The following is a 24,662-nucleotide window of genomic DNA, read 5'->3' on the forward strand; positions in this document are numbered from 1 at the left end:
CAAAAATATATATTTTATCCCTTCAAGATCAGGAAAGTAAAAGAAAATGCTGGTTCTGTAACAGTGCAACAACTGCAGCATATTTTGCACGCAGCACATGACTTGCTACATTTAGTGGCACTTAAGTATTACGCAGTAAATACTGAAAGTAAGACAAGTTTCTGATCTGCATAAGCACAACCACATCATTATTATCAGAGACGCTAAGCTACGGCATTCTGAGTAGTACCAATTCCATTTTAGCACTGTGATCACTAGCCTGGATACATGTCAACGTCCTGCCTTACATCTCACTAAGAAAGCAATCACTGCAGCCAAGGATTTCACAAACTTGCCGCTTGCTTGGACCGGGCTCAATCTGACCAATCGTTCTCATCAAACTCTGAATCATCATCAGAATCGCTGTATTCCACAGCAATGCGTCTGGAAAGGATGGTTGCCACGTCATTGCCAACAGGCTCTCGCTTTGCTTCTTGCTCACGTTGCTCCTGCACCTTTTTCAGCTGAATTCCTGTAGAGACAATAACTCTCAGACAAAGTTTTCTGCACAGATTTTAAATTTCACATTGTTATTTGTGAGTTTTTTGTATTCTAACAATATATTCAGGAAGAAGAAAAAAAAAAAAGAAACCATTGAGTTCAAGAGCCTCCCTGAGCAAGGAAGAGAGAAAGACAAAAAAGGCAGACTGGAATCCATTCTCAGAGATTGAATGCTTCTAGCCTCTAAAACTGCCAATATGTTAAAACTAAACATTCAAGACTGTATAGGTCTTTTTGATCTGAAGATTAAAGTTTTCAGAATTGTATCTGGAAATGCTATTAGAGCTACGGTTCCCTTAAGCAAAGTCAGGAACAGTGACTAGTCATTGGTTAAAGATGAGTGGGCTGAAGCCTAGTGTTGGGTTACTCAGTTCTTCTGAAGAAAACCAAACATCCACGTACATCTACTGGCTACTTTGCAAAAGAACACAAACACTCTTTGCATTTGATTTTGTCCCCACAAACACTAGAACATATTCAATAAAGCTGCACATCTTGGAACATTAGGCTTCAGAGAAAGATCCGAAGTCAGGGCTGACAAATGTTAGAATAGGCGCGTGGTACTTGTGGTTAACTAGTCTCTCGACCTTCTGTCCCGTTGGGAACAGAAGCCACACGCTCAGATCACTGGAAAAAACAGTGCTTCCACTGAAAAAAAGGAATAGCTAAAACGCAGTGTCCACTTACCCATTCGAATGGCAGCAAGAAGGTCACTCCGTGCATCACTTATTGGTGGCTGTGCAGGTTCATGACGTTTTGCCTCCGTAGCTGGAGCAGCATGCATTGGAGAGGAAGAGAGGGATGAACCTGTAGCAGGAGGGCCTGGAGGGGGAGGAGGTGGGCCGGGAGGAGGAGGAGCAGTGACAACAAGCCCACTAGAAGGAGGAGGATGAGTAGCTGCGTATGTGGAGCCAGTCACCAGTCCAGGATGGGAAGGTGGCACGGGAAGCTGAAGGGGACTAACGAATGCAGTTTGTGCTGACGGAATCATAGGTGGGGGAGGAGGGGGGGGAGGACCTGTAGGATTGTAATAATCCACCATCTGAGCTGGAATCATCCTATATAAAACAGAACAAAAACATTTAAGGCATTGAAAATTAGGACTTACAGAATCATCACCCCTTAAACTGCTCTCATCCAACCTCAGCTAAAACAAAAATCAAAAGGATTTAAATAAAAAAGAATTTAAACTGGTGAGTTAAACCTGCAAGTGATTATAAACATATTAATTGTCAAATATTAATAATATATTAAGACTTAAGGCAGATGATGAAGTTAAAGGCAGCATCCTTTCAGCACTTCACAAAGTGAGATTTTTACCTTAATTCCCCTGCCTAGTTAAATGTAAAGCTGTATTTGTTACTAAACATCTACTCCGAGAGAATATTAAGTGCAATGCCTATGATGAAGGGACCAAGAAAACTGCAGACTATGTGCATCACTTCCATAGAAGATCAAGTGTTAGAACAAATATTAAGAGATAATGAAAGACATAAGCACGGAGGACAATAGAAAGTACGAATGGAAAGATTTACCCAAAGGTATATCATGCATCTCATGTGCTGCTTTAGTCAAATAACTTGACTAAATTGATACATTTGCTTGATATTTTAAAGAGGAGGAACAGGGAAGAGCTAATTCCTTTGTTAAAACGTCATTAAAATAATTCTTAAGCAGAAAAAAATGGGAATTAATGTAAGAGTTATGAAGTAGTAAAGAATCAGATATAGGAGACAGGAGCTGAAGGAAAGTTACTGATGACATTTAGTGATAAATGTCAATGTATGACAACTGTGATACACTGGCAATAGTCATGTACCTGGGGACTAAGCACAAGTATTTCTTTTATAAACTGGAAATAACAGAGAAAATGCAGGTTGGAGCAGTCAATCACAGCATAACTGAGTCATCTACAGCATGACACAGACATGAATCAGGCAAATGCTATCCCAGGATGCACCAAGTGAGGCTGGAAAACCTTGGCTTGCTTACTTTAAAATAACAAAGGCAAGAACAAATACAACTTTGCTGAGGTTACAACTTGAAAGTTTAGGCTATTTAAGCAAAAGAACAAGCAAGCACAGACTGGTTAGAAAACAGATATTTTCTTGCTATTGGAAAGCCAGTACTCTGGAGTCAGCCTTCCTTCAAAATGCATTCAGACAAAATATCTACACAGGAGTCTGATAAATTCATACACTGAATTATGGAGTTGTCTGTGCCAGTAGGGAACTTGATTCTGTGTCTGAGGAGATCCCTTCCAATTCTGTCATAAGCTCCTTTTAAAGTCATTTCAGGGATGCAACACAGGCTGCCACACTAATCGTATTCAGTGATATTTTTTCCGCACCCTTCCTGAAGTTTAAAAATATTTTATTTAAATTATGCTTTGACTATTTTCCACTTTAAAATATCTTCATTTTAATATTGTATTAGGAACACTTGATTTACAAGCATACTGATTTCACATTCAATACACAGTTCATTATTTCTGCTTTCACCATTTCTTCACCTAAATTCAGTTCATACATAGGAATTACACCGATCTTTTTCTATCCTCCCCAGGGAGATAATTAATATATTTGGGGTTCTTTTTGTGTGTATGCATTGTATGTTATGATGGTTATGCAAAACACGCATCCCTCTAGCTTTGTCAAGAATCCCCTGGAATAAATCAGGAGTTTTACCCATATTCTGCTGGTACCACAGGTACTGAGCTATGTTGGCCATCTGAAGGCTGGGGTGGAGGTGGAGGTGGCTGCTGAGGTCTGTTTAAAGTAGCATGTCGTACAGTGGTGGAAGGTGGTCTGTATTCATGCTCATGGCTTTGGGATGCTGCCATGTACTGTGGACCATCTCCTGTTCCATATGAAGGCATTGCTATCTGCTGATGGAGGGAATGATTCGGAGTAGCAGGATAAGAATAATCTGTAACATCAGATGCATGGGACCTAAAATTGAAGTAAATGGATGCAGAAGAACAGATTATGCGAGTGTAACAGGGCATTATCTAAATAGTTCACAAGAAAAGCCAAGAAGAATGCAATCAGAATTATTTTTCTTTCCACAGAACTCCCTGATTATCAAGCACCATTCCCTTGTAAGTCTGCAGAAAGCACAAGAACAAATGCAACAAAAAAATCACGGTTCAGCTTAAGACAACTTGAAAATAAATTAGTCTGCCAAATCAGAATAAAAGGGCTGAAATTGAATGTTTTCAATATTTCGGCATACTAGCTGCATGCAGAATGTCCTCCTATAATGCAGACGTTAAGAAAGGTAAAAAAAATTTAGAGCTTTCTCCAAATTTTAGTGTTCTTTAGTAGTCAGAAGGAGGCATATTGTTTCTGTCAATGATTTTGACAGCCCATTGTTTGAAATGATAACACTTATCAGGCCTGCCTTAAGTTAACAATGGCAGCAGGAAAAGGAAAGCAATACTGCAAGCATTCACAATTAGGCAGAAGAATGTATTTTTACCAAAGCAGAAAAAAATAATTCCTAAAGTTAGAAAACGCTTTTTGCTTTGTTTGCACAATTAATTTCGCTGGAAAGGCTTAGAGAAACTGGGAAAAGTAAATATTAGTTGAGCAGAGAGTTCATAAAGATACAAAGTCTAGGATGCTCTGTCAAATAAGTCCAAGAGAGGGAGCAAAAGGATCTCTTCATCCCATTACTGCAAATAGTTGTTTTAGTAATGAACAATCGTGCAGCCTGGCTTTTAGTGAACACAGCAAACTGATGCACTTATCTGTAAGACTGGAAGCAAGGTAAGCAACAAAAAGCCAGGGCTCTGAGTAAAACGAAATGACAAACCCTTTGGGCATTTTGTCCTCTTTCATGCTTCCTGCCTGTTCCATTTTCTTTGCGTCACTCATGAACTCAATGCCCATTTTCCTTCTCTCCCACTCTTCTTTTCTTGTTCTTACTTTTCTCACATTAATTTGCTGGTTTCTGTTTGGATTCAGCTTGTGTTTCTCTCTCTAAAGTAGGATAAGTATAACAAGTATAAATTGCCACAGCCCGGACACCAATGTTTAATGCGCAAGTCTTACAATTAGAAACATGAGCTTTTTTTTTTTTACCAAATTTAGCATTAAAAAAGAGTCGCGATATAGCTAAATACTTCTTTGGGACCTTATTTATAAAACGCTGCTCATGCGGTAGCTGTCAGCATAAAAATGCCCGTGAAATCAGTACTTATTTCTATATGCATATGGATTTTTATAGCTTAGTTCCTACTGCTAAGACTACCACAAGATAACAAACAGAAAGGCTTCTCTCCACCTCGCTACCACTCATAAAATTAACCCTTTCATGCGTGTAAACCACAGATTTTGGGATGTGATCCCTGATATTTGATTCCCTGAAATTTGAAGTTTTCCATGCATTATAAAATTTGAAAGGCTTATATAAGTAAAAGATATCTGTCATACCACAATATCTATATCCAACATAACGATGCATCCTACCATTTCAGTTTAAAAAAATCCTACAGATTGCAAACATTACAGATATCTGCAAACAGTCAAATACATGTGACACTGGTAGGAGATAAAAACCACTTCAGTATGATTATTTAAACTTGGGAATACCGGAAACAAGGTGTTAAGGCTAGGCTAGAAAAAGACTCAAAAAATGCGTGAAACACAGAACTCATGATGAAAAAAATCCGTATCTTGCATTTGACAGCTGAACACCAGTGTCATTTTACCAGATCAACCTATGGAAAACACAGTCTTAATGAAACATTACAGACTGACAAACAGGAGACAAATTTTTGCATTAGAAACTGAAAAAAAAAAGTGATTAAAGGATTTTAAACAGAGAGAGGGGATCTGAATATATTACTGAAACAGCAGTAGCCATTTTCTTTATATTAATTGTTTCAGTTACAAGATGATTACTCTTTGCCAAGACCAAAACATTACATATACAAAGTTCTGAGCAGATGATGCATATCTAATTAATTTAATTATTAATTTAATTAATTTAAATTAATTTAACTAATACACACTAAAGGTATCAGTCCACACTTTCACAGTGGTGGCTGCTTCCTCAACCTAGCCATTCAACAATTCCAACACTAAACCGTCACACGTTTTTTCCAGTAGATTCTATTTATTCCTAGCACTACTGCTAGCAATGAGGAAATAAGTGGGAAAGTCCTCTAGTGGGGACCAGGTTAGTGAAAAAACTCAGACTTCTGTGCACACCAGGAGAAGGTAACTCCCACTGAGCTCAAATGGAATCTCAGTCAACGAAGATGAATTCTGCTGCGTGTATCTAAGCAGAGGTTTCTGTTTTTTCAAGCAATAATGTTGCATCTGGTTTTGTAGCTCGCTTTTTAGACACATAGAACATCGATAAAGCTGAACTATTACCCCAGTAAAGCATTCTGCTAGAGGTGAAAGTATGCTCGAAGGAGTAGATTACAGAAAAATATTTACTAAGCTATCAGCAGCGAAACATACAACAAACTAGACACAAAGGAAGAGGTGCACTACGGTGCACAACATGACAACAAAATGCTCATTTGAAGCTGAGGAAGAAAAAAATCGTTACAGAATTTGTTATGTTATTTACGCTTTACAATAATTTTGAGGAGAACTTCAAAACATGCGTTGTATGTTTTGTCTATTCTAACTATTCCCCACCTGCAAAAGCATCTAATTCTACTCAGTATTTCTGAACACACAACTGCAGTATAACAAACAGCTTTGCTGTAAACAGACCTAGTATCTGGGGACAGTGATCCCTCGGAAGACGCTCCATGGTACACACTTTGAGACAACCTGTTGTCAGGTCTAAGCTCTTTGTCATATGCCATCATATTCCACTCCTGGCGTCTGTTCCTGGCTTTTCTAACCTTTTTCACCTCACGAGTGGTGCCATCTATACGCTTTTGCTCCTAATGTTCAAACAAAAGAAATACAGCATGCAAAGAGAGAAAAAAAAAGGAAAGGGAAAAAGCTGGTTAAAATGCAGTTAGAGCGCATGAAAATAAGACCAGATTTACAGATGAAGCCAAGTCTTCATAAAATTTCTCTGCACTGAAAATAAGAATATCTCCTTAAGCTATGAACCTCTCTAGTAGTAAAGACTGGTGCTTTACCCTTCTTCTGCAGGACGCACATGTCAGCGTGATAACGACCTACTGTTCTTCCCAATACAGAAATGTGACTGATTTTAAAAGTCAGAAAGTTTAACTTCTTCTGACATCATATGTCATTTATTTAGACCGTCCTGAAGTACCTGTTATTTCCTTCTCCTGCAAATCAATCTTATGAGAATATGTTAAATATGCCCAGGATTATTTTGGTTATTCATTAGCGTCACAATCAGATGAAACCTTCGGGAAATACGGAAAAATTAGAAATGCTTTCCTATTTCAGTCTATATGAAATAATTTTTTTATTTAACTTCCTCTCCCTTCTTAGATCTGATTACCAAAATTCATCCTACTTTTTCTTCACCATTGTTTCCCATTATCTTATATAAAAATGAATGACAATAATCCTTTCTGCAATGTGTCAGTAATATTCAGGCCAGTAATACATTACAGCTTGGTAGCTTCATGATCATAGAATCATAGAACAGCATAGGCTGGAAGGGACCTTAGAAATCCTCTAATCCAACCTCCCTGTCATGGGCAGGGACGCCTCTCAACTAGACCAGGCTACTCAAGGCTCCGTCCAACCTGGCCTTGAACACCTCCAGGGAGGGGGCATCCACAACTTCTCTGGCCAATCTATTCCAAAGTCTCACCACCCTCGTACTGAAGAATTTCTTCCTAAGATATAATCTAAATCTGTTCTCCTTCAACTTAAACCCATTTCCCCTTGTCCTATCAGTGGACACTCTTGTAAATAGTCCCTCCCCAGCCTTCCTGTAGGTTCCCTTCAGGTATTGGAAGGCAGCTATTAGGTGCACCCGAAGTCTTCTCTTTTCAAGGCTGAACAATCCCAGCTCCCGCAACCTGTCCTCGTAGCAGAGGTGCTCCAGCCCCTGGATCATCTTTGTGGTCCTCCTCTGAACACGCTCCAACAAATTTATATCTCTCTTATGGTGGGGACACTAAAATGCGTTAGTGAAGGAGAAATCTGATTTAAAAGCTGTGGACCTGATGATCTGCATCTGCTAACATTAAGAATGAATTCTGAAGTTCAACATCCAAATGTTCCAACACCACTTGCTCATTCCTGGCCCATGGAGCAAGTAGATTTTTGATCTGATTCATGTCAAGTAAAGATCATCACTTTGGTGCTTAATTATTTCCTATAAAATCTTTTCCCTCCCAAATCTTTTTAGAATCACATTCCAGGTTATGCAAGGCTTTACTTTCTCCTTCAACACCACTTCTTCACATCAAAATTACCCAATACAAGAATTCAAGCAGAACAGAGAAAGATTCAGTCATGCTTTATTTTAAAGTTTTTCTAACCGTCATGGCTGAATATATGCTTGTTAAAGGCTTTACATCTGTCCTTTTCATTTAATTGCTGCAAAATTTAATTTGTTTTAATTTGTGACTTTTATCCTGGTTCATTTATTAAGACTTTGTTGCTAAATCATGCTAGATTTGAGAGTAAGGAACAAGGTAAGCCTTTTGGTTAAATGAAATTATGCTTTAGTTTTCTCTTCTCACAGAATATTAACTCCATCCTTTAAGGGTCACAACTAAGTATTTCTTTCAAGTTTCTAGATAAATATCCAACTTTTGACTAATGTATGATGCTGCTCAGAAGAAAGGGTGGATGAACTGCTTAGGGATATGGTTTAATGGGGGATTAGGGACGGTTGGACTGGATGATCTCTAAGGTCTTTTCCAACCTAGAAATTCTATGAAAATCATCTTGATACAATTCCTGTACAATGAGGAATGCTTACATATAATCACCTATCTAAAAAGTTTGGTTTTAAAGAGATCACTATGTTTTTTATGAAAAAGGTAAACAGGTATGCATGTATAAATAAACAACATACAATAAACAGAGCTTAGTTTGTTTTGTTGGATCAGATTTCAGTTGGATAGGTTGTTCCAAACCAGCATCTGTGTAAGCGTGCTAATGAATAACTATGCTGGAATCCTTTTTACTCAAATAATACTAAACCCTACTGGTACTGATTTTTTGATTAAATATTATATAAATACACCTCTAAACCATTTCATATCTTCCAAAACAGTAGGGCAGGCTGATTACCAGCAGCTGGCAAAACTATACATAACTCTAACTACATGTGCCTCTAATAAAGTTGTTCCAGTAACACTTTCATTACCTCAACAAACAATGACAATAGCTCTAGTTTTAGTACTCAGTGCAATGACAACAGAGTTCTAGGGGAACTGAAGCCTTTCTAGTTAGAAATATTTCTTAGGAAAGTTTAAGCAATATTAAGAAGAGGTACTTCCTTTAACCGAGTGTAATAGAAGCTGTGGCAGCCAAGTGGATGCTGCAGGTTAAGCCAGAAAAACAGGTACATCATTCAGCTGTCGGCAGGAGAGATTTCAGCAAACACAACAAACATTAGAGCCCTCAAACAGGGTTAAGATAAAATTAAGTTTGATACTTGCATCAAGAGTTAGCAAATGATATTTCAAGCGTCTTGATAAAAAAATCAGAGCTAGTAATAGAAAGTTGCTTCAGCGAGAAAATGCAATACATTGAGAAAACTGGAAGCGTGAACCTAGAGTATTTTCCTGACTTCACAAATTTACAAGATCCTATCAATCACAAGTCATCAAAAATGATTTTTGAAATACAAGTCCTCCAAATTTTAAGATTTCTACTTATTTAAATAACTAATCATTCCTCAGAAAAAACGGGGAACGATAAAAAGCAAAGTAGAACAACTTTCCTTTGGTTAACCAACAGTTAACGACTGGTCTACTACAGTCAAGTCATTCAATTCAGAGTATTATGCAAAAAGTCAAAACTAACTTCATTGCACTCTTAGGCACTGATCTACTGAGAGTTTAACAGTAAAAAAAAAAAACCACACTCAGAGACTACGCCACAGATTTTAAAGAATTAAAATCAGTTTTCTTTGCAGAAAAAGTTCACCTGAAAGAGTCAAATCAGAGAAATTCTGTGTTAGATTTCTTCAGTTGAACTGAATACAGAAACAACAAATAAGTGTGATATTTGAAAGCAGGAAAATGAAACCCCTCACAAACGTTGCTGCAACAGCTCACGCACTTAAGGCAAATTACCAAAATAATATTGGAAAACTGATTCTCTGGTGCAAGGAGCACTCTCGGGCTTCACTGACCACCTGAAAAACTGAGGCTTTAAAAACCAGCTATATTTGGTCAGCTGAGTAGGACTGCATTTGGATGTCTAGTTTATAATTTACTAAACAATACACATTTATTTCACCTGCCCAGTTTCTCAACAATTTTCATATTTTGTACTTCTATGGAGTACAAATTGCAGAAGGAATTCTCACTTAGATTCAGAACACAACTTCAACCTCAAAACTGTTAGTAGATGCTCTGGATTCATTCCTGGTCACTTAAGGACAAAACCAAAAAACAACAGTCTTGAACAACTTGTGGAACGAACGGTGCCCGTGAGATCTCATCCAAACCCTCCAGCTCTCTAAAGGTTCCAAAGCTCATTTGTGCACCAGCTTATGGAAAGCTAAAAATCAGATTTCTTCCTATCAAAGTGACACCTATCCACACAAGCTCAAATCCATGCTGCTAATTTCTTAGTTGGTCTTGTTATATATTTAACCAAATCAAATAGCACTTCAGGTAGAATTTGAAAAAGGGTATTCCTGTGATGTATGGCTATAATCCTATGTGACTGGAATTGAGCATATTTTACACCTGGTTTGTAGACTGTAATAAGACAATTAAAATCTACAAAAAATATATCATGGATGGAAATAAGTAAGATATGCTGCCTAAAATACAGTCTAAAAGTAAGTTAACATAAAAAGTGGTTTTGTAAAAATCTCTCTAAAGCTGTGAAAAAATTTCAAGTGATATTCAGGTATAAGTTTTTCTTAAAAATCTTTTGTATTTTTTCCTTTTTAATGTTAAATCAGAATGAAAAAACCAGCAGCTGACAGTTTCTTTTTATCCCTCTCTCTAGTAAAAAGATCTAAATCTGAAGGCAAAAAGGTGGGAGGAAAAAACCTAAAGGGTGCAATTATGCCTATATATTTTTCATAAAGAAATACTGAATGAAATTTAAAAAAAACTACTGGAAAACTATTTCCAGTCTTTTAATCAGCTCTGTGACTTATGATACTGAGCATATAGTGGGATTATAACCTTGCATATACATTTGTATACAATTATACAAATAACCACATAAATATTTTCCCATACATTGCTTTAGAAGCTTCTACTGAAAATATTTACTCAGTTTTTTCAGCTCTATTTAATATTTCAATACTGAGATACTTGCCGAAATGGAAGACATTTTTGACTCATCCTCCTACAGGAAGACCTGATTTATTTCTTCCAGAACTTTTAAAATCATGAATTCACTAAATGTTTTAGTTAAACCAAGTCCTCGTGTTTTGTTTGAAAATGTTGTCATCAGAAAGTTTTGTCTAGCAACAGGAACAAGGAATTAATAGAATTTTATAAAAACGGAATAGTAAAGTCTCCCAGCCATGCCCTACAATTTGACTTCTACACAGGTACCATATATATTAGCACATATCTACACGTTTTATACACATGATGTGTATACACAAATACACATTAGCATGTATATTCACGTATTAGACATTATGTATATATGCTGATATATTATGATACCTGCTTATAGACACATGTACAGGTATGCTAATATATGATATAGATGCATACACATGTGTATGCGTATATATGCATACGTGTACTGAAAACTAAGTAGCTTCCTTCTATTTCCTCTGAGTACTTTGTACAGCTTGTTTAGATTCCTTTTAGTTTAAATCCCTTATCTCTCACTGAACCTATCTAAAAGGGCACCTTCTGCCAGATAAGATAGGCAGTCATTGCTTCAAACTTCACTTTTTTTTTTCCAGAATTATCTTCAAAAATCTTAAAGTCCTCAGAACTGATAAAAAAATTGACCGCAAAGAAGCTGCAGAAGTAGCAACTAATTTCTTCATTCAAACTAAAATCCCTTAAGAAAATCTTGATTGCATCAGAATACACATCTTGGATCAAGCTGTTGAAGATATTCCAGAAGAACTGAAGACAGTTTTCTATGAAAAGGCCTTTTTTTATTGGCTTTGAACTTAGAGGAAACCAAGACTATTACTCCTAAAACTAATCTTCTCTTATTGCCGAATCACACATAATTTTGCTGCGTATTATCATCTTACTAACTTGTAAGAGGTGTAGAAAAGTGAAGAACTAGTATCAAGGAATTAAAAAACACAACAAAATATTTATTTCTGGATAAGCTCCTGTTTTGCTAAGGGAGTTGATGCTGCTGGGTAAAGAGCTATGAAAGTAAAGGAAACAATAATTCAAATTCCTTCCCCCGCCCTCCCCAAAATCACAGTGTCTTTTTCCGAAGGACAACAGGGCCATTTTGCTGAGTACTAATAAGCAGATACTGGCAAAGGATTAAAGAATGAATCTTGGAAGATAACTACAGTACTCCTAAAATTCAATTTGCCAACAACTTAAAATAGACAGTACGAGCTATAAAAACTGAACCAACTGAATCTACAGCCACGTAGAAAGAAGCATGTCTCTCCATGCTCACAAACTAAATGCAGCCTGGCAATTCTATGCCTGGACAACCGTACGCAAAATTGTGATACATACATTTGCTGTTATGTTTCTGCTTTTACCTTTTGTCTCCTCTTTTCTTTTCGCTTATCTTCAGTATCTTGCAACATTTTTTCTTTCCAAAGATCAAAAAAATAGGAAGGATCAGTATAGAACTTCAATCCGTCTTTCTTATCATCCCTGGAAATACAGAAGAAAAGCTAAGAAAATATGAATTAGTATTTTTCAAACCAACAAAATTTGCCTTTGATGATCATCCAAGCTTCATCTTTTTGCACTTAAGATGACAACATGCCAAGTGCATTAAATGCCACTCTTGGTAGTTACAGCTTACAATTGGCTTGATTCATGTCAAGAATTTCTTGGGAAAGAGGTGGCATCCACAGCCTTTTGGGAGGCACGTTCCCAGGCTACGTCTCATCAGAGCTCAGCAGGAGCTGACTAGACTCCTGTATCAGCCAGCTCGCTGGAGTGAAATTCACTGGTGCTGCAAGATCAGTACCAAGACAGGATGTGTGGGGAACAGAGGAGCATAAGAACGGAACTCAACTGTCTCAAAAGAACTGGAAAAGGAGTATTTGGCTCGATCCAGAGACGTCTTAAGATCTGAATTTAGGAACAAGGTAGGTCCGAGTACCTTCACCCTTATGACAGGAAGCACAAGACTATTGTCAGTGGGACTCTTCTAAGGAAAGGGCTAAGAAACGAGTGGCAACTGAAAGAATCCTGCCAGACTACTCTAGGAGGACTTGAGACAGAGCTGATCTGGACTTGCCAGCTCCAATTGCCAGCAGGAGCCAGGGACACTCAGACTAAGAAACCACAAAAAAGGTATGCTATCAAATCCTAATTTCATCCTATGGCCTGGAAATAGGGAATCTTCTAATACCCTAAATTCCTGGAAAGCAGCATATGACAGTGATCCCAGTCTAGCTTGCTAAACCGGTGTCCTTCAGAGTCCCTTTTGCCTGTGGGTCCTAATTTTTTCCTGGGAAAATTTTGATGGCAGCTGAATAATAATTTCTACCATCAAGCTCAAGAGCGATGGAGATCCAGCACACAGATGCAGCAGGGTACAGAGAGCAGATCTTGTATGCTTAGTCACATGGCCGTAAAACCCTTACTTTTTGTGTGCCAGATGTCCTCGCTACAAACCTCTAACCTACTGAAGTGGCACTGAGGCCACTCTCTCACCCCTCCAGCTTTGGTCAGACTACAATTTGAAGTTTATTTAAGCTTTGTCCAAGGCAAATACAAATAATTTAAATTCAGCAAATGTAAGAGACTTTTACCAAGAAATATAATTTAAGTAAATTTCACTAAAGTATCCCTAATAAAACAGAAATAAGAATAAAAGTCACTGACACAGTCATCCAGATACATATTTGGACATAGCTGTACAGAATAGCTGATCGATAACAACCCTTACTAACTGAATGCCTGCAAACAAACACCACCGTTGTCTGTAGCAGCAGCAAAAAACACATCCTTCAGCTATAAAATCCAACAATCTTACCTTCCAAGTAAAAGCTCTTAAAAATGAAATACACTGCAAATGCTCTGCTGTTATTCCTAAAAAAATTTCAAATAATTTACTGCAGATTGAGTGCCTCCTTTACACAGATACCTCACAATCTAGCACCTCTCAAAAGCTGAAGGACACAGTCGAAGCATGTTGTCCACAACCTCACAGACAAAGTATACTCATTTCATGAACAGCAATAAACTTAAAGGAAATAGATAAAGAAAACAGGAAACAAAGTCCTGCTTGCTGCTCTTTTATTCACCAGTAAGTAACCAGAAAAAGAAAAGGTAAAGATTGTGTGTGTGCATATGTGTGTATATGTTGAGAAGACAGAGAATAAAGGGAAGGCAAAAAAGCAGCAAATCCAGCTTTCTGAATAAATGAATCAAAAAAAGCAGTTTAGTACATAAATAATTTTCTCTTCATTTTTTACATAATCAGTGGCCCTTGCTCTCTGATCCTGTGCTGCCATGTAACACCTATGCTGAAATAAGTTGATTTTTGTCAGGTACGACTTATAATTTTAAGTGTGGTAATAGCAATTTTTGTTGCCATGAGCAGAGAAGTCCCCGAAAAAACACATCTCAATAACTCAATATCTCAATAATCTCAATATCTCAAATCTCCCCTTCTGTTGTAATTATTCTCTGCATGCAATTAGGAAATAAAGGGCAAAGTACAAGAACATAAACAATGAATATTTCCGTACCTATACGGCGAAAGAATATTCAGAGGTGGTGGTTTGTCACTCTGATTGTAAATATCAGCCACCGGGTTAGGAATGCTGTTCTTTGAAACTACCTGCTGATCTTGAATTGTTGAGCTCTTGAATGCTTTTTTCATGTTGATATCCTGTAACGATACTGTTAGAAACAAAAATACATTTATCACAGGTCTGAAATTAAGATAACTGGATAAACAAAATTCATTTTACACTAGCTATTTAAAAAAGCTTCAGCAAAATACAGAAGGAAAATGGAAAGATTTCTTCTTTAGTGGATAATCATGATATTTAAGCACAAAGGCATATAAGGATTACCATAATAAATCCGATTTAAGTCCCACTTGGTCCAGAACCTCACTTAAAATAACGGGACCATGGACTGTGTCTTGGAAGATGATGGAAGAATCTTGTCACATGCAGATGTCCAATGAGCTCCCCTTTTTATGAGCTTTAACCTGGACTTCTAACAGCAGAAAGACTGGCTTTAAGCCTGAAACACAAGGTCAGGTATTCCTCTGACACAGCATGTTTTATAATTACACACAGTATCCATACACGTTCAACCCCATTCTAAGTTTAATTAAATCATGGCCTCCACAATCTCCCATGAGAGAGAGTTCCACATCTTTTACCATCTTTCAGCTCCAAAATCTTTCCATATAATCAAGCATCCCTTGATCTTAAGTTCTCCTCATCTCTCCACAGAGAGAAATATTTGCCTTCTTAGTACAGTCCAGTAACATACTTTATTTTTTCACATACACAATACTAATCTTTTCATTCTTTCTTTTAAAATGAAAGATTTAAGTTACTTTTAATTGTTCCTGTCACTTTTGGCAAGACTTTCTTTCATTCTTAATATAAATTTTCCTTAGATGGAGTGACTTGCTAAAAAGATCCCGATAATGCCAATCACAAGTTAAAAGTGGCAGTAAACTCTCAAAAATCTTCCATTCTTAGGCAACCTGAAATACAGGTTTTTGACTGCAGTTGAACAGATTACCACAGTCTTCACTGGCTGTGTACAATGACACTAACCATTTGCTGAAATGATCCAACTGTTTTACAGCAGAGTAAGCTGTAAGAGTAGTGCATATAAAATGCACTGGCTTGATTTCTTTTTATTCTTTTTTTAAATTATTTTTATATTAGACATTTCATCTAATAGTTCTCGCCCATTCATCTAATTTATCGAGTCTTGAGAACAAACTGTAAGAATTTCACATGGTAACTGAACAGTACTGGGCAAAAATTTAATATATTGATGACCTACAAAACCAGAAAGACAGGAAGCTTGGTACAGACCCTGTAAGGTACACTGTTATCCTTTGTCATGATGGAAACCAAATCCCACTCAGACTCCTCTACCCAGCTATTTTTGTTATCTATGCTGAGGTCCTGCCTCTCACTCTAAGACTACCTAGATTCTTTCACAGCTTTTAAAACAGCAAAAAATTAGAAGTAGAATATTTAATTCCAAAGCATCATTCCCCCATCAACATAATCTGAAGTATCAAAACATCATTTTTGAGAAACTACTTTCTATTTAAACCTGCCTATAAGCACATCAGTAAGGTACTTCAGACTTTTTTTTCAGATGTATGTATCTGAATCGTTACATTCTTGTTTGGAAGAAGAGATTCAAAGAACACAAATCCCAGTTTTCTGGAGTTTTTTAGTGCAAGTTATTTATAAGCTTTTGAAAACTTCAATTATTCTAAAATGTTTTTTAAACTGTAGGATTAGTTTTATATATATACAATATTTTAATATATGCACTATGTATTAGTTATACCTAAGAATGTAAGAAATGACTGATACCATTAAATCTAAAGGGTTTTTAAATCAACCTAGCAATTGACATTTTACTTAAATGCCTAAGCTACCCAAAAATACATTTAGTATTGGTGACAATACAATGAATTATTATAAAGACTTCAACTTCTACAGTGAAATAGCTAATAAAATTTCCTACTGACACTAAAAACTGACAGTAATTTGTATATATAGCTTATTAATGTGAAAGACGATTAGCAATGCGAGAGCAGTAACTGCTGTCAATTTAAAATAAAAACTGATTAAATTCTCAGTCCATACGCTAGTTTCCTCTTCCAAGAGGCTGCTTTTAATTACTCTGCAAACTCTGGAAACTAGCCAGGAAGTATTGCACAATACAAATGAGACCTTAAAGAAGGAAACAAAAGCAAAAACAACCTCTGAAGATTGCATTTCCAAAAATGCTGGACTTGAATGTCATGAAGACTGACATCATCCTCCTCAGCACGGAGCAAGTCAGTGTATGAATACCATCTAGCTTGCCCATATCACTACAACATGCCTCAAAGCCTAAGCTGAATAGTGACTCCATAACAGCTTAGTTTATGTTCCCATATAGCTCTTGACCTCTAAAGACAGCAAAAGAAAGGTGCTAGTATCAGTTCTGATACTATGCCAGTTAACATGTTCCAAAACCAGAAAAAAAAAATCAGACATGTAATAATTTTCAGAAAGTAACATACTGAAAATGAAAGGCTAAATGTTACACTACTAAATATCAACAGTAACATTTAATATTAACATTAATAGCACTGTTTAATATAATATATACACTATACAAATAAACATTGAATACGATATATAAACTATATAAATAGTATTATTAAAATATCACTAGTAGCATTAGCTACTACTGAGTAAATATTACACTATTTTCCTGATGTAACAAGCTTTTACGTTTTACTAAATGTCAGAAATCATCTAAACAGGGAGTACATGCAGTGGCTTGCTCAGACATGTCACTGAACATGGAAGCAAACATGCACGTTACGGCTTTTAGAGCTAGAGAAACATGTTTTACTTATCCAAATAAGTGCTTTCAAACAATGTAATAATGTTACTCAAATCCTTTGTTTTTACTGTGCATTAATGAAGTGAATGACCAAACACGTAAGCAAGTGAGGTTGTAACAGCATTTTAAAGGAAATACTGTTCCTAGTAACTAGAAACCTTTAGAGAATTTCACCTAGCTGATCCAAACATGCAGTGCCTCATTTAGGTAAAGAGTACTAGTGTAAGATCCCAGATGACTGCAGAATAGACACTACTAAACCAGTTTGTGACCATCCAACCCTGAAATAAATAGATCTGTCTCAAACTTTTTTCAGTATTCTGACTTATTTCCAGTATTCTGACTTATTTCCAGTAAGGCCTAGATTTATTCCCTTCTGATTTATTACACTCACAAACCAAAAGTTTTTCCTGTGAAAAAGGCAGCTTTTAACGGCTCCATTGCAACAGAGGCTTCTTGAAGTAACACTAAGCCAAAAATGAAGACAGTTATATGACTTGAGAATATTTTTTCTTGCTCTGCTAACATGATTTTTCCCAGCTTGTCTTACTGAGAAAACAAGATGAAATATCGGTTCAGGATTACTTTGAACAGACAGAGATTGTTGTGTAATTATATACTGTGGTCTTGTCAACATCACTTCTGGCTCAATGCATTCATGCAATTACCTACCCTCTTCTACTGTTGAATCCAGCTGAGTAACTTTGACAGCCAGGCGATCAATTCTGTCTTGAAGGGAATTTGCTCTGATGTAGAAGCTGTTGGCCTCATTAAACAATTCACCAAATATGTCTTCAGCATGTTTGCCTGTGTAAGAAAATAGACAGGGAAATCCCTTTGCTAAAGGCTTACAAAACACAAGACAAATGGCTTCAATATCATGACATTATAATAAAACGCAGTAGCTGTAGGATTATAACAGCGCAGTTTGTCATTCAGCAAAATTTTGTGCAACAGATTTGTACAAAAATCTCAAAATATACCATAAATGCTGCCTGAAGTCTGTTCTGCTGGACATCCTGGTTAGTCTTCTACTTAAAAAAAACAGGGAGACCTTCAAACTGCTATCCTTATGTAGCTGAACTACAGCTAGCTGACACATAACTGATCATTAAAACCTGCCTCTGTGATGAAAATAAAGGCTCAAAGTTACTACTGTCCATAAAATTTTGAAGTAAATTTTGAAATCTAAAATCTTGCAATCCACAGTTATTAAGATTTAATTATAAGCATGAGCCCAAGCCAACATCAAAAAGAAGGCAAAGTGAAACAGATGAAAACCAGGATCCTCATGCAAGGCAGCCCACTCACTTCTACAAGCGCTCACTGCATACACGTTGCTGCCACTGGAGTCATGTCAGTGGCTGGGTAAGATGGCACTGACCACACTTACCCATGGCCAGTCTGGAGCTGATGTAGCACAAAAGAGGAGCCTACAACCTTTAAGTTTCCCCTTCAGCTGCCATATTTTCTCAATCTCTACGAGAGTGGATAGTCCAGTTCAGATCTGCTGCCTCAGGCCCTACCCTAAAAGGGCAACAGTGAACAGGAGTGCCACGTGATAAACCCAATCCCCCTCTTGGTCCACAGATCCTTGTGCATGCCCATTCCTTTCCTAGACCTCCCACCTCCCAAAGTACTAAGCATCCCCATCCACAGTTTGACTCTCCTTCTGCACCAGTTCGAATGTCTCAACCACTCCGACCAGAATCCCCAATTTAACACTTCTCCTGCCCTAGAACTTCCCCCACAAATTTCAGATTCCACCCAAATTCATTGCTCCCACTCACTCAACCGACAGTACCACTCCTACTCATGTTTCAGTCCCTCCTACCCAGCTACTGCTGCTTCATTTATGGTCTCTCCCTCCACAATTTCTGCAACCAACAGCCCTCTCGAGATATTGACACTCTATCAGTTCTCCATGCAAAAAGCAAAATCCTGCCTCCTGCATTTAACCATGCTTTTTAAACAAAAATAAATCTTAAAACTCTACGTCTGATTTAAACTCATCTTGCTGGGTACTGTATCAAGACAAGTCTGAAGAGTAGAAACAGAGGAGAGGGGGAAAGTGAAACTTCATCTATCAGGTGGAACAATATGGAATATTTATTAACCACCTCAACAACAGTGACTTCCAAAAGCACAGCAGTTGTTGACATTTTAAGTTGCATCCTATAACCAACCTTAACATTTTACAAAGAAAAATACAGACAATGAAAATTTCAGTCCAGATCCCATCCTGTGAACATTTGGAAACAATAATTCAAAATAAGAAATAGCCACACTTAGGAAGTCAACGGGATTTGCACCTTTCTTGGATCATTTACTTGGGGGGAAGAGAACAACAACTCTAAAACAGTATCTGAAAACATTGTTTGTGAATTACAAATGAAAAAAATAAAAATTGATTTGATTGCCTCGCTTTGAGGGGATGACTTTACCAGTAACAGACTTCTTCACTAAACAAAAGAACAGCCAATGACTAACACAAAACGTTAAGATATTTTTGAGTATTCAAGCTCTGCTTTGCATGTATGTGGAAGGTGGACAGGCACGGTGTGCTGCCTACCTGCTCGTAATCTCCTCCCCCTCCAAAACAGAACTTGCATAACCACAGAATTGTTGAGGCTGAAAGTTACCCTACTCCAGCTCTCTGCTCAAAGCACAACCAGATAGAGCAGGTTGCCCAAGACTGGGTCAAGTTGGGTTTTGAATACTTTCAAGGATGGAGGCTCCACAACTTCTCCAGGCAACTCACGCCAGTGTTCAACCACCTTCACACTAAAAGACTTCTCTAAGTGCTTCCCACCCAGCAGCTAGTTGAGATTCAATTATAATCCCCATTTGATTTAGTTGCTGCAAATGAAGAGGTTATTCCAAACTACGGAACAAATAAGTTTTTCAACTCTCCAGTCAAATAAAGCAGGTATTACATTCTTCAGCCACCAGTATTCAGAGCTCAAAACATCAATAAATTTTAACGGATGTTAGTTTATACTAATATATTGATATCAACCTGCTACGGAGGACTGCCACATTTTAGGATTAAACACATTACCCCTGTGGAAGTCAAGTAGACAGGTGCTTGTCAGTTATCTTTCAGGAGGCAAAATAAGTCACAAAGCTGATTTGTGGGAACATACTTCTTTTAATATTGAATTCTTTCTGTTTGGTTGGTTGGTTTTAAACACTTGTACTCTAAAACAAGTGAAAAATAGCTTGTCAATCTCCTGTCAGTAAAGAGAGTGACATGGTAAAGCAACATTGGAACATGCTATTCTGATTAACATGATGCAGCAAGTTTTAGAAATAAAGTAATACTTCTCTAGTGTTTTCTATGTTACCACCTTTTTAGTCACATTTTCAACAATATATATATATAAATAAGTAGAAAAAACTACCTGAAGTTACAAGCATGTATTTTTCAACTTAAGCGCTAATTTTGGTACTATAAGACAGTCATTTAAACACATGAGACAACTTAAATATTAAAAAAAACAAACCCACCACCAAAGGAATTATGCCATGTTTCCTTCTAAGGGTCCCTCCAACCACAGAAGTAGTTGAGGGGAAATTTAGTCATGATGGTGTCTCACCAAATCCCCACTTTCAATAGGTTTTAATGTCAATTAACAGAAGTGCCTCTCTCTAGCACTTCCACAGGTCGTCTTTATAGAGTTGTATATTTGATTGCTCACAAAATAAATCTCCAAGTATTGTGAGACATTTCTAGAGATCAGTATTTCACAAATAACTGAAATACCACCTCTACCCAAGATCTACAGTAATTACATGAAATATCATCTTGCCACATCAGTTTGTAACCTCTCTAGCAGAGACCAGGCACCATCTGAATTAATTAAAATTTATTTTCACATACTGCATAAAAAGGTGTGCATGAACACATTGAGTACGTTGCCCCAAAGGTATCTTTTGTCAGTAGTCAAAACACTCAAGTGTTGTAACAGAAGAGGAATTCAACAATGGTGCTGGCTTGTCTGAAGACCAGAAACCCAACAGTGTTTATTACTTTGGCTAGTTTCCTTTCATATATTTGAGTCTAAAAAGTACAGCTTCCCACTGAATTCCTTGTTCCACAGCACAAGTACATGGAAGAACACATTCAAGTTAACAGAAAGATTTACAGTGCATTAAAAGGGTTACATGTTCATGGTGTGAAAAGTTGTGTCAAAGAGAATAGGTAGAGCAATGTCATCACCCGGCATTCAGGTGTCAGGTCTACAAGACACTGGAAGAAAGATGACACTAGGGCTGCTTCAAAGGGAGTCAGCGCTGCACTAATGCTCTCCTCAGGGTCCTAGGTAAGGACTGAAACGTCCCATGGAACCAGCTGGTATTTTGTAAATTGGTATTCACCCAGGACATGACCATTTAATCACAACATGGAGCAGAAGACAGCGATTCCGCCCACTCTTCTCCTCACCCCTGCCCCCAACCTTTTTTTTTTTTAATAAGCAAAAGTGGCAGGTTGTTACTGACCAGGTCTCGATTCTTATCTGCCTCCTCATAATACCTCCAGCACAATACCTAATGCCAAACTTCCCAACTCAACCCGACTTAGCAGTGGTAAAGAGCAGAGTCACACAAAGGTGGATGCAGTGTCCTCAGGCCTGCATGCAAACTAGTGAAACTATAAGCCAGTGGCCAATCTACCCAAGAAAATACTAGGAGGCAAGTTGGTGGATATTGCTCATTACGTGAAAGAAAGTCTTCCAAGTCCCCACAGATCACATTCTTCGTTTTATGTTGTACAGCAAAAAAAGTTTGATATCACTTGCATATGGGCCAAAGAAAGCTCTGTACCCACGTACAAATGGTTTATATTAATGCAGAAATAAGATTTCAGCCTGACAGGTAGTATCTGAAATAATGGAGAAGCCAAAGATACAAAACAACAAAATACTTAAAGACTCACAGAAAGGAAAGAAGTTAAGTAGTGGTAATGCAACTTGAAACACAATGAGTATGTTAATGTACAGACTGAAATCTAATTAAGAAAAGTTCAATAAAGGAGTACATATACAGTTTTTAATATTTAGTCTCCAATGACAATCAGATGTATTTTATTTTTTCTTCCCTATACGGACACATACACAAAACTCAGGAAGAAAACCATGGTGCAATGGATCCTGTTGCAGAGAGCAGCTTTTTCACTGGCTAGAGTCCTGCAGCCATCAGTCCAAACTCCACTGCCAAAAGTAAGGGAGTATTTTGTGGAAGCTTTCATCAAAGCCTTTGCTCCATGACTGTGTTTACGAGGTAAAGCATCATGGTACTTACAGGTACAGGCTGCAAACGCTCCCAGACCTCCCCCCGCTAGACTCTCTCCTCCCAAGTGGAGGTGAATCCCCTAGCCAAGCTTTTGCCTTACATAAAAAGTGCAGAGTTTCATACAGAACGCTGCTCACTCCGCCTGTGCTCCAAGCCAGCTGGCTGCAAACAAACCCAAGTCTGAAGACATAACAGAAAAAACTCCACTGAGAGCACATTCTCTTTGGATAGGAACTTGTTTGTGTCTCCTGAAAAGAGCAGAGGCAGAAGCAAGCCCAATTTGTAGGCAACAGCATAGATCTGCCAGTTTTTAAAATCCACACTGAACTCCTAGTGCAACACTAGCAAACAGTGTGACTGCAAGACAGACCTGGACTTGCTCTCTCTAGGCCTCAAGCTGCGGGAACACCAACAAACACTGATGCTGTCAGCAGGACGTACCACATTCGCTTCAGCACAGCATTTTTCTATGATCATTTCCTTACTCCCAGTTGGCTTGAAACACAGGCAATACAAACGCTGTCTGCAGAAAAATCCCTCTGCAAACACGACAGATTTTAGACTGTGGACAAGCCTGGTGGTAGACTTCACTCTTTAAATACCACGTATTCATCCATTAAAACAAAGGACACATCATTTATTTGCATAGATCTTGAACTTGACACTAATAAAGTACTTTAGGGCTGTCTAAGGAGACTTCTGATGACCCAAGAAATCTGCTAAGGGAAAACCACAGGATATGGATTGTGTAAGTAGCCAGTTCCTCAGCAACAATCGTAAGAAGATCTGAATACACAATGTAACAGGCAGATTAGCCCCAAGATCAAATCAGGGGAAATGAAAGCTAGACATTCCTAGCACGTCAGACAAGTGAAAAGGGTATTGTCCACACTTTGGCAATCATTGTACAATAGAAAAATGAGGTCTTATTAGATATCCTTGAATGTAATTAGGAGACATCAGTCATTCTTCTCAATTTCATGAAACTTATGGATGTCAATACTGAGCAATTGCCTGATAAAACAGTAAATGAAACTCAATGACAATACAAACAAAATTAACTACAAATAAAATTAGACACTAAATCAGCAGATATTGCTCAAGAAAGATGAGAGTATCACTTGGAAACTTCTCTGAAACAGCAACTCAGTGTTTAGCAGCAATCAAAATTCTAACAATTGTTAGTTAATTAATGATTTAAAATAGAAAAAGACTGTTTTGATTACGATCTGAAGTCCTCAACACTCCACCTTAAAAAATCCAACATACTGTAACTTACATATCCAAAGCAGAAATATCAATGATCAGAAATACCAAAACATTCTATGATTCTGTGATTATATATTATATTAAGTGCCAATGTCCTGTATCATAATTTTGCTACTTAGAACAAGCCATCTTAAAGATTTTCATTTATTCAGTTGTTCATCAGGAATCAAATACTTGCAGGAAGTTACAGATACTTACTTAAGCTGCTTAGCTGGCGTATGATAGCAGCAAGGGTACTATTTGTTACACATTCCAGTTCACTAGTAATTCCCTCTGGCAGAGCTCCTCGGCAGAGATGCCGTGGTTCAATGTTCCTTTTCACCAAAGGCATGGCTCATAACCTGGAATTTACAGAAAATACATATTATATTTACAAAAATGAAATTAAGAACTATGAATCTGTGTAGCAGACATTTAGATTTTCCTACAAAATATACTTCACCTTCTTCTTTTAAAGCATTTGCTTCAGCTTTCCTGCTGTACGATGCCGTACAATTCCTACCAAGGCACCGGAGTCGTACACTCAAGCCAGAACTTGACAAGAGCACTGCCCAGTCTCTTGAGATAAGCCCAGAGGATACAGTCCATGTACATAATTACACCAAATCCAAGGCAAAAGGTCTAAGACTTATTGTCTACACAGACCTGCACGCCCGTACTAGAATCACTGGACTTAGTGCACATTTGCATTTACAAAAAACTGGCAGTCCCCACA

At 37.5% G+C, this 24,662-nt stretch overlaps 1 protein-coding gene across 2 annotated transcripts; it reads right to left on the minus strand.

The window, feature by feature from the left end:
* Positions 1–353: 353 nt before the first annotated feature.
* On the minus strand, positions 354–24,278 carry WASF3 (WASP family member 3). Of its 2 annotated transcripts, none has more exons than XM_086613164.1 (8): positions 24,146–24,278; positions 18,056–18,190; positions 14,521–14,674; positions 12,349–12,466; positions 4,357–4,523; positions 3,228–3,491; positions 1,228–1,598; positions 354–511 (listed from the first exon to the last, which is right to left on the minus strand). In XM_086613164.1, exons 1-8 carry the CDS (start codon positions 24,276–24,278, stop codon positions 354–356), a joined length of 1,500 nt encoding a protein of 499 aa, XP_086469290.1. The 2 variants fall into 2 exon arrangements, with proteins under 2 accessions (XP_086469290.1, XP_009978496.1); XM_009980194.2 differs by lacking the exon at positions 4,357–4,523 and adding an exon at positions 6,276–6,451.
* Positions 24,279–24,662: the final 384 nt, after the last annotated feature.

The sequence above is a fragment of the Tauraco erythrolophus genome, chromosome 1, assembly GCF_009769465.1.
Source record: "Tauraco erythrolophus isolate bTauEry1 chromosome 1, bTauEry1.pri, whole genome shotgun sequence".
NCBI lineage: Eukaryota > Metazoa > Chordata > Aves > Musophagiformes > Musophagidae > Tauraco > Tauraco erythrolophus.